The sequence below is a fragment of the Nanorana parkeri genome, unplaced genomic scaffold (genome assembly GCF_000935625.1).
Source record: "Nanorana parkeri isolate BGI_ZX_2015 unplaced genomic scaffold, ASM93562v1 scaffold962, whole genome shotgun sequence".
Classification (NCBI taxonomy): Eukaryota; Metazoa; Chordata; class Amphibia; order Anura; family Dicroglossidae; genus Nanorana; species Nanorana parkeri.
The window spans coordinates 388,817-399,974 of NW_017307230.1; the positions used below are offsets into that span (position 1 = coordinate 388,817).

An 11,158-nucleotide genomic window follows, 5' to 3' on the forward strand; every position below is an offset into this window, starting at 1 on the left:
TGTATACTGTGCAAAATCAGCAAGACGTGTGGCCCGGCAGAGGGGGAAGCAATAATTGTGGGGTGCATCACTAGAGGGATCCCCAGCAGGTTCAAAGATCTTGATTCCCCATATATTGATCTCTATCACTAGTGGGATCACTGAAAGAGGGTCCTGATTCCTCTATATAGATCTTTAGTTACCACTAGAGGGATCCCCAGCAGGAGGAAGGAGGGTGTGATTAAGGTTCAGTAGGGCAGGACTTTCAGTATGAAGATAAGATTAAGAACACGGGGACATGACCTCAAACCAGCAGGAGAAAAGTTCAAAACTAACCTTAGAAAGTATTATTTTACCGAAAGTTGCTCTTGGTTGATTCCTGGAACAGACTTCCAGCAGCGGTAGTGAGTCAGGTGACGGTAAGTGAATTTAAACAAGCTTGGGACAAACAGAGCTCTATAATCAAAGGGGCGGACCGACCACTCGGGTCTTTTTCTACTGTCACTCTGTTTCTATAATATACCACTTTTTGTTTCCCTCCAAGTCATCTCAGCATAACAACCCACAAGTGGTGTGGGTGGTGCCAGCCTTACGCCAGCTCCATGAGATAACCCGCTCATTTAACAAGCAGACTTACCAAAAGCAAGACAAGGTAAGAGACTTGTGTGTACTTAGATGTAAATGCTTCCTGTTTAATATCTGTAGAAATGTTTCTTTTCCTGAGACATCAGGTAAAATTATTCCTGTACCTGACAATTTCAAAGAAGTCTCCTGTGTAGCAGTTTGTTGTCTGTGTGGCGGACCACAAGTAACGCCATTCATATTTCTTGTTTTTAGAGTATCATTCAGGATCTTAAGAAGAATTTTGAGATCGTCAAACTGGTGACAGCTAGCCTGGTGGCGTGCCATCGCTTGTCAGTAAACGCTGTTGGTCCTGGGGGGCTGGTCGGATCCAGTTTGGTTGACGGCAGATACACTTACCGGGAGGTATCTGACATTGAAAGTCTTGATATAGAAATCCGATATATGTAACGCCTGTTTAGTTTACTCTTTAAAGCAGTGGCTCTCAATCTGTGTAACCTCAGGAACCACATTTGTCCTTGGTCATTAAAGGAGAACTATGAGGCGAGTGCTTTTCACTCACCTCATAGTTCTAGCCGACCTGTGACAATGAGACTGTCACAGGTCGGCTCAGTAGATCGGGAGGTGAGCAAACACATACCGGCGTTCTCTCACCTCTCGATCCTGTCACGGCTCTCTGCCGTGACAGGGGAGGGGCTGGATTCCCCCCGCTCCGATCCTCCAGCGCTGACTGGCGGAACGGACGGGGAGGGGGCGGGTACACTTGTCTCTGCCTCTAGATAGACAGAGCCAGCTGTCAGTTACGCAGCTGGCGGATCCCGGCATAATTGTCGGGATCCGCTTCAGCTGCGGCGTCTCAGTACACTGCGAGCAGCAGCTCGCGGTATACCGCGAGCTACAGATCGCGGTATACTGAGCCTAGGGTGATGGGAGGACGCTAGTTTGTGCCCTCCCGTTACCCTAAGGAGAACTATGGGGAAAAGCCTTAACCCCATAGTTCTCCTTTAAGTCACAACCCAACTTAAACGCACAGCATTGCAGTACCACGAGTTCTGGTGCGGGCGATCGAACTGTGAGCGGGAGGTGCGTTTGCAGTGCCACTCAAATGAATGGCAACACACCGGAGCATGCGGTAGGTGCGATTGCCTGGTACAGTGCGTTAACCGCACGCGACTGTATGATTAACGCACTGTACTAGTGTGAAGGGGTCCTCCAAAAACAGACACACACAACAACAGCAGACACAATCTCACACACTTAGACATTCTCACGCACGTCTCCCTACCTTACAAAAACTGGAGTGGATCCTCAGCCTGGGGTCCAGTGTAGGCTGCTGTGCTGTGACGGAGCTCCATCCATATGTGCATTGCTTGTACAGCTCCCCTGCGTGCCCTGTAGAGCTGCCAGGAGCCAGAATGTGACGTGACTCTAGTCCAAGGACCTCTACATGGCATGCGAGGAAGCTGTAAGCAATGCACATAGGGATGGATCTCCCTTGCTGCCATACCCCCACCGCACCTCAAGCTAAAACTCAGCGCCGGGTAGCATATTTTGAATGGCTGCTCGGTGTGTGAACTGACAGTGCTGAGTTGGGTAAGGTTGAGGAGCCTCTCACCTAGCACAGTGGAAGGCTCATGGGGGACCCACTGAACACAGGGTTGCACCCCACTTTTGGATTGTGACCCACCAGTTGAGAACCACGGCCTTAAAGTATAGATGCGCTCTTTTTTTTATGTCAGGTGCAATCGTTAAAGGATCATTGTTCAGTTATATTTAATCATGTCCCCCCATGCAACCTTCTCATTTTGGAAACATGGACATGTAGGCAACCTTTGATTTTGGCTGGACAGTGTTCATTCCATGCCTGGCCTGGCCCACAAATTGCCTGCTTGTCTTCTTGGGGACTGAGGAAGAGCGCGGGGTCATACTTTTGTCTACGTGGGTCTCATTTGATTGATCTATATCTATCTATAGATATCTATATATCGATAGATAGATATAGATAGAGCAATCAAACACTCCACTGTAGTCTTGGAATAGATTGCACTGATGTAACCATGTAGGCACCATTCGATTTGTGGGTGTTCATTAAAATTAGGCATCTTCTGCCCACATGTCGATGCCCAGCGTCATCTATCTGTCACTATCCTATTGCGTGGTACTCCTGTATGCCAGGGGGGACTCCTGTTGGTTTAGAGATGTTAGTTGGGAAGCAATAAGACTGATGGTTATCTTCCTATGTTCTTTCAACATGCAGCATCTTCCTCCGCCATCAGTGAAAAATAACTTTAATATTGTTCTATTTCAGTATTTGGAAGCCCACCTGAAATTCCTGGCATTTTTCCTTCAAGAAGCCACGTTGTACCTCGGCTGGAGCCGCGCCAAAGAGATCTGGGAGTGTCTCGTCACTGGCCACGATGTGTGCGAGCTCGATCGTGAAGTAAGGCCTGAGAGCGGTAAAATATCAGGACCGCATTTTCACTTAAAGGTTGCTAAATTCTGCTGAAAGGCAGCCTGTTACTATCAACAAGAGCTGCTTTTGTTGCTTGATTTTTTATTTTAATTGTTTTTTCCTGGTAAGACTTGACCTGAGCATCCCTGAACTCTGTTATCTCTTCCACTGACAACCCTACAAGACTATGCACATGCCGTACTGACTGAACAGAAATAAAGCTGACTGCCAGAAACTGAGCTCCTAACTTTGGTGGCATTTAAGCAGCTGACAACCGTACCTCTGCTTGCAAGCAGTGTTGTCAGCCAAGTCAAAGTTCCCCCCTGCTGGAATACAGAACACATCACCATTATGTTATAGAGATGAGTTAGACGGTGTACTGTAGTCTAGGCAGGGAGGGCTCACAAAACAACTGCTTAGGATGTTAGTGCAGCTGTGTCATTGTGGTGTTGGCTCAAACAGGAAGTAAATAGGTCACTTGTTTGCTATTGAGATCAATGTCATAATTCACCACAGCAGGGGGAGGGGGACGTGTGTGTGTGTGTGATATACTGAGTGGCCAGTTTATTATGACCACCTGACGTTTGTAGGCAAATGAGCTCTAATTTGGCGCTGAAGTTGCTAGAGGGCCAGACCATTATAAATAGGGAAGCGGGTTGTTTACCACGACAGTAGAAGTGATTTGTTTATGAAGATTCGGGGAAACAACGCGATTTAACAGCCTTTGAACGTGGGATGATTGTTGGCGCTCGGAGCCATGGAGCGAGTATCAGCAAAACAGCAGAATTCGTTACATGTTCAAGAGCAGCTGTTGTTAAAGTGTTTAAAGACCGGACTGTCAGCCGAAAATCTGGGTCTGAGCGTGCGAATTGTGGCCGTCAGCGACTAGTCAATGTTAGGGCAGAACGGAGAGTGGCAAGGCTGGTACAAGGCAACAGCGCCGTGTCAGATTCCTCGCATCACCTTTCAACATCTCGTGGAGTCACGAGGCGGCCCAACCAAGTACTGATGGGGTGGTCATAATAATCTGGCCCCTCAGTGTATATCCGCTTACATAGGATTGTCATTAGCAGTGGGCAGTATTAAAAGAGCATCGCTCCACAGAGTGCTGTGCATCTCTCTCAGCTGATCCTGGCTAACGTGTACACACTCGCAGCAGACATCTCTGCACAATAAGGAGAGGAGTCAGTGCCTATAGTGCTGTGCTTCCTAGCTCCCCCATAGAACATTAAATTGGACTTTTACCCGGGGCAGAGCTTGCAGCCAACAGAAATAGAAAAAAAGATGTCCTTTTATTGTGCCATGTGACCACAGATTAGAACGGGATTGCTGGGGGATTACTCGGAAACGATTTGGTAATGATGGTGAGACGTTATTTCGCCTCGCTGTAAATTGTGAAGGTTCTGCCTAGGTGCTGCTCCCTCTCACTCCGACCTACAAATCCTCCATGATAACACAGAACGTTGACTAAATGGTTTATTTTCCGGCAGATGTGTTTCGAGTGGTTCACGAAAGGGCAGCATGACCTGGAGAGTGATGTCCAGCAGCAACTGTTCAAGGAGAAAATCCTCAAGCTGGAGTCCTATGAAATCACCATGAATGGTATGAGAGACGCGCTCTGTAATCATCGCAAACAAGCAATAGACGTGTAACATACAATATATGCACGCATTATGTTAAAGGCAGAATGTAGCATTTTTTTCATTGGGTAGGCATTGTCATTTATTGTCTGTGAATGTTCCGCGAGGGGGGCACAGGAGTCCACTTAGTGTTACCTCTGCTCCTAGGAGGATTGACACACAGCTGAAAAAAAAAAAAGTATTTTTAAAGAGAGGAAACGTGGGATAAAGGTGCATGTATTGCAGAGGTTAACTAAATGTGTTTTTGACTTTGCCCAGATATACACTTTGGTGGTTAATTTATAAGACTCCCATTATTGCCTATTCTTGTCATTGTTACCGTGTTTCCCCGAAAATAAGACACTGTCTTATTTTTTTTTTTAGCTCAAAAAAAACACACTAGGTCTTATTTTCGGGGTAGGTCCTTTTTTTTTAAATCTACAAAAATCCGCACTTTTTCATATAGAAAAGTCTACATGTATTCATGTACACAAATAGGGTGATCAGGGCAATCAGGGGTGCCGTACCTTTCCAAGAGCAATTTGCTAACCAATTGCTGGCCAGAATGAGCGAAGCGCACTCTCTCACTATCGATTCCTCACAGGCGGATTGCATTTGGTATCACTCCGCCTGTGACAGGAGCCGGCGCCATAGAGGAGGCATCGGCTTATGCGGCTCTGCTCCCTCCGCTGCCGCCTTGCTTCCTCTAGCGCCGGCTTCGTTGGCACCGCTGATTCTCTCCTGCGGCTCTTCAAGTTCCCCCTTATGCCACCACCGGCCCTGGGAATGGTCACAACCAGGTCTTATTTTCGGGGTAGGTCTTATATTTTAGCAATTCCCAAAAATAGTACTAGGTCTTATTTTCAGGGTAGGTCTTATTTTCAGCGAAACAGTATCTACGGTTGCTAGTGCCGTGCGAACGGCGTCCGTCTGGCGGAACTTTTATAAATCGGCCCCTTATCTGCTGTCCCACTTCACGGTAAATGTTATTTAGCATAGAACTGTTGGTGCATCGGGGGTCTAAGCAGTCATTTGGGTGTTGATTTATGTTTTTGTATGTTACTTTCAGGTTTCAGTCTATTTAAAACCTTTTTTGAAAATGTAAATCTTTGCGATCATCGACTGAAGAGGCAAGGCACCCAGCTGGTGAGTATTGGGATTACAGGTCATTTTAGTGTTTTGCTTTCTAATACATATTACTTACTGACACTAAACTCCGGAGTTAAACCTAACATTTTAAAATTAAACCTTTTTCCTTTGTTCTGCATGGGCAGATGACAGCCTCTTCGTACAGTGACCCTAAACTCCGGTGTTAAATCTTAAAAATGCTTTCAAGAACCCTAACTCTCAACAACAATGTATCTTATTTGTGTATCACTTGGCTGTAGATCCTCCAATCAGCTCTGAATTGGTGCTGACACTGTCCTTCCTTCTGGAGGGGGGCTACTTCTGTTCCCTATGATCTCTGTGTGTGTGTACTGTAAAGTAGTCACCGCTCCAAGCTCACTCCTGGCATGGACTACAATCTCATGTTTAGTTTACTCATTTGTATTGAGATTGTAGTCAATCCCGGGAGCGAACTTGAATGTATTTTTAAGGTACAACTCCGGAGTTTAGTGTCACTTTAAACAGACCAACAAATCTGCTGGGGGGCGCGGTAGAACTTCCTGCGGGGGGGGGGCGCGGTAGAACTTCCTACTGGGAATTGGTTACATTCATCTATCAGTCACTTTCATGCTGATCCTCCTTTGGGAGCGAGTGAATGAAAAGGATAATTAAGTCCACGATTCCTCTTCTCTTCCTCTGGTAGCATGTGGAGAAGCTGGAGTTGATTGGCATGGATTTCATATGGAAAGTTGCTGTTGAATCTCCGGACGAAGAGATTGCCCATGAAGCAATCCAGCTGATCATCAACTATAGCTACATCAATCTGAACCCCAGGCTGAAGAAAGTAAGTGCCCACCCAGAGCCCCTTCACAGATCACAAAGGATCTCAAACTGTCTGGGCTGCCACTAGCAACCAGTCAGTTTCTTCTTTATTTATAGCCGTCTCTAGAAGGAGGATTGGAATTAGCAGAGCAAAGTCTTTTACTTCAGTTGTTGTGTCAGGTTTGTTGTCAGTGCTCTTATTAAATGTATGTTTTGTCTCACACAGGATTCAGTTTCTTTGCACAAGAAATTTATTGCAGATTGCTACACTCGATTAGAGGTAAGAATGCTTCTTGTGTTATGTTTGAACGGCAAGTGTATTTTCATAAATGCCCTTCTAACCAAAAACCTGCATCCCAGCTGCTTACTTACCTGAAAAGATCATCCACAGCCTGCAGCTATGATTACATCCCATGGCCCAAATCTTCCTTACTGCTGGCCACTACTGCCCAGTGAGTCTCCAGTCTAAGGCCCCGTTCACATTGAGCGATTTATCACACGGTAATTCCCGCGATATCGCGGCAATTTACCGCGCGATATCGCTCTCCAATGCTTCTCAATGGGGCAAAGGGTCCTGCTGTCGTGGGTCGTGCATCGCTACAGCAGGACCCTTTTTGGAGCGGATTTAGCCGCGATTCAAGCTTGCTCAATGCAAGCATTTTCGCGATATCGCGCAAAATGCAAATCGTGCGATTTGCGAACCGCTCAATGCGAACGGGGCCTAAGGAGACGGCCATGTACCATCCTGCAGAAATCTGACAACGCAGTATCTAGGTAGAATTCAATGGTGGCCAGGTAACGTAGTCAGCCCCAAAAGTGGAAATCGTTATGAGAACTGCAAACTGGCAGGATCAACGGGTAACTGTAAAGTTATAGCTACTGTTCTGAGACCTGGGAGTAATTAAAGGAGAACTATGAGGTTAGGGCTTTTCCCCATAGTTCTCCTAAGGGTAACGGGAGGACACAAACTAGCGTCCTCCCGTCACCCTAGGCTCAGTATATAGGGAGCTACAGCTTGCGGTATACTGAGACGCCGCAGCTGAAACGGATCCCGACAATTATGTCTGGATCCGCCCAGCTGTGAGCAGAGCCAGCTGTATCCGCCCCCTCCCCCGTCCGTTCCGCCAGTCAGCGCTGGAGGATCGGAGCGGGGGAATCCAGCCCCTCCCCTTTCACGGCTCTCTGCAGTGACAGGATCGGGAGGTGAGCGAATGCCGGTATGTGTTCTCTCACCTCCCGATCTACTGAGCCGACCTGTGACAGTCTCATTGTCACAGGTCGGCTAGAACTATGAGGTGAGTGGAAAATCTCTCGCCTCATAGTTCTCCTTTTTAAGCGTATTCATTTTTATGTATTAAGCATTGGCTGATATAATATGTGGCTGGAATTCCACTTTAGAGGCAGATTATACAGCTACCTTCACGCAGCTCACGTTACCTGAGCGCTACAGAGAGTTGTAATGGGTACATTCATGCAATTGGATTGATAGTGAGCTTCTATCATGCCCTGACAAGCTTGTGTCTCCTATTGATCTGCAGGCTGCCAGTTCGGCACTTGGAGGCCCCACCTTGACCCACGCTGTCACCAGAGCTACAAAAATGCTGACCGCAACTGCCATGCCATCGGTAGCCACCTCGGTGCAGTCACCTTACAGGTAAGTCTGCAGTGGAGATTTGCTCCATGTGTATTTCTGGATGCTTATGTGTCTGCTGGCTGAGCTCGCTCAGTCTAATGTGAAATAAGCTAATCTCGGAAAACATCTTATGCTCATTTAGGGCCAATTTTAAGACCTTACTCCATACAAAAATGTGTTTGTAATAAAATAACACTCCACCCATTTAAAGTAAAAAGCATTTCTGGTATGTGTTACTCACCTCTTCTTCTCTGGAGCTCTGTCCCCTCTAGTAATTAATTTTCACTACAAGATATCCTCAGTCTCCTGCTTTCTTATGCCCAGTGTTGTTCAACCTAGAAGTCTAAGGCCATACTGTGAATGGAGGGTGAAACATATCAGACTGCTGACATGCTACAGGAGATGGTCAGAGATTGCGAGAGGTGCTATAGGAGTTGTTGGAGGCTGGGGACATGCTTTACAAACTGGAGAAACATTACATGAGACTGCTAGAGATAACTGCTATGACAACCACTTGGGCCACAGAAAGATCTATTATAATAGAGCAGAAGAAACATAAAAAGAAAAGAAGAATTCAAAGAAAAAAAAAGTCAGAATGAAAGAAATAAACCAAACCATTTAACTACTGGAATCCAATATAAAGAATATTTTTCTTTCACTGCTGAAGTAAATAAGTAAAAAAGACAAGGGCCACACAGTAAGTGTCAAAGGGCCCCAGGTTTGGCATAAGGGATATGGATTGTCAGAGACAATAGCTAGCATATAACTTGCTGTCTCTGTTGATTAATAAATTCTTCCTGTCCAGCAGTGCTGTACAGGGATCTCTCTCTGTTTCTGTCTCTCTCTCTGTCTCTCTCTCTCTCTCTCTCTGTCTCTCTCTGTCTCTGTCTCTCTCTCTCTGTCTCTCTCTCTCTCTCTCTCTGTGTCTCTCTCTCTCTCTGTGTCTCTCTCTCTCTGTCTCTCTCTCTCTCTCTCTCTCTCTCTGTCTCTCTCTGTCTCTCTCTGTCTGTCTCTCTCTGTGTCTCTCTGTCTCTCTCTCTCTGTCTCTCTCTCTCTGTCTCTCTCTCTCTCTCTCTGTCTCTCTCTCTCTGTCTCTCTCTCTCTCTCTGTCTCTCTCTCTCTCTGTCTCTGTCTCTCTCTCTCTCTGTCTCTCTCTCTCTGTCTCTCTCTCTCTCTGTCTCTCTCTCTCTCTCTCTCTGTCTCACACACACGGCCGTCGAGGTGCCAGTTGATTCTCCAGCGGGGTGCTAGTTACCTTCCCTAAAAATTGATTACCACCGATGGGAGAGTTTACCAGTCTTCTCTATAAGATAGTACAATATGAAAATGCATTAAAAAGGTGAAATTCGCACTAGAATTGAGCATTAACTGTAATGTTTTACTTTCAGGTCTACCAAGCTGGTCATTATAGAGAGACTTCTGTTACTGGCTGAACGCTATGTTATTACTATAGAGGTAATCAATATTTTATTCCATTTGTAAAACAATCTGTAACTTATAATTACCACTCTCCAGCACCTGTGTTGTCCGCACTGTGTATCTGAATAAATACAGTATTATAAAGATTGTCAGGCTCCATTCACAAATAGAATTTGATTTTTCCCACGTGGAAAAACCTTTCATCTGCACGGATTCCGCTTGTTTGCGGCTATTAGCAGCGAACGTACGAAAGCCGTCAAAAATTGTCACTTGGACTATTTTGCAGGCCATGCGGTTCATACCGCAAAAGTCTGAACAATGCACATTAAATTGCATTGGTTTTATGTTAAGTGCGGCTCCGCGCGTAGTCGTACGGCCGAATATGCGCAGACAACCTGTCCTGTGTGAATGGAGCTTAAGTATGGTGATGCAGAAGTTTTGCGCGAAGCAGAGGATCTTTCTGGCCAACTCCTGTTCCTCTACAAAGTATCTATTTTTAATACAAACCTGAGACCTGTGAAGCGGGATGACAGTGTTGTAGAGCAGAGTGAAACCCCGTGGAAATTGGTTGTCTTTTTAAACACGCGCCTCCCTTGTCAGTAGAAAATCGGCAGCTTTGGCACCTTGTTAAATCTTTGGCTCTCGCAGAAAGCCACAAGCTGCAACTATTGAGGGTTATGTATCCCCGGACTCTGGAGATGATTATTCAGCAGGTTCTTTTTGTATTTTCAATATAGTGTTACATTGTAACATTCATTTAGAAACAATTTTTTTTTTTTTTTATAATTACCCTAGCCCCAAACCCCAAATTTTTAACAATTGAGCTGTTATGTTTTTATTACAGTGTCCTCTTTTAGGAAAAAAATTCAGTTTAATCCCTGTGCAGTTACCAAGACAGAAATAGAAGGGAAATAGACCCAGCTGTTACACAGGAAGCAATAAAAAAACCTTTCCCACATTGCCCAGAACAAAGGAAGAAATGGTTTTGATAGAATAAAGTCATTTCTGGCTCTTTCATCTTTAAAGTTGAACTTTGATATACAATGCTGTCCAGTGGGTTGTCTTTGACCCTTCAAAGGCTTAGTCCACCTTTTACTAAAATGAGTAAGTGCAGCAACATTGGTCAAAGGATCATTGCAGCCATGATCAGTGCATAGTGGGAGCAGTGCACAGGCAGTTGCAAATGTTCCTCTTGCCTCAGGTCTGTACAAAGGTACAGACCGGCGGTTGAACTTCAGTCGAAGTGATGTGGTGAAGAGGGAGGATGGGGTTGCCAGCACATTCATTGTAGTCCCTGATGGCAGGGGCGTCCCGAGGCTGGATTACACCCGGAGCGGTAACCGAGTGTCACCCCGCCGAGACATCACTGCCCATGACGTCACCACGCGCGAGCGCGGCAATATTCTGATACCTGCCGGCGGCCATCTTGGTGATGGACGCTGGCAGAGAGAGGAAGGGACAGACAGCCGGCGGGATAAGGTATGCCGCCGGGTCCCCTCCTCTCTCCTGATACTGTCGGGCGTTCGGTCCATGACCGAGCGCCCG

General features: G+C 46.1%; 1 protein-coding gene across 1 annotated transcript in view; it reads left to right on the top strand.

The window, feature by feature from the left end:
- USP24 (ubiquitin specific peptidase 24) overlaps positions 1-11,158 on the top strand; it is a 74,084-nt gene that overhangs the window by 19,061 nt on the left and 43,865 nt on the right. The window contains exons 16-24 of the mRNA XM_018566601.1: positions 524-631; positions 817-966; positions 2,870-3,001; positions 4,504-4,615; positions 5,702-5,778; positions 6,443-6,583; positions 6,788-6,841; positions 8,100-8,215; positions 9,583-9,649. Coding sequence (XP_018422103.1) covers positions 524-631; positions 817-966; positions 2,870-3,001; positions 4,504-4,615; positions 5,702-5,778; positions 6,443-6,583; positions 6,788-6,841; positions 8,100-8,215; positions 9,583-9,649 — 957 coding nt within the window. The remainder of the gene's footprint in view (positions 1-523; positions 632-816; positions 967-2,869; positions 3,002-4,503; positions 4,616-5,701; positions 5,779-6,442; positions 6,584-6,787; positions 6,842-8,099; positions 8,216-9,582; positions 9,650-11,158) is intronic.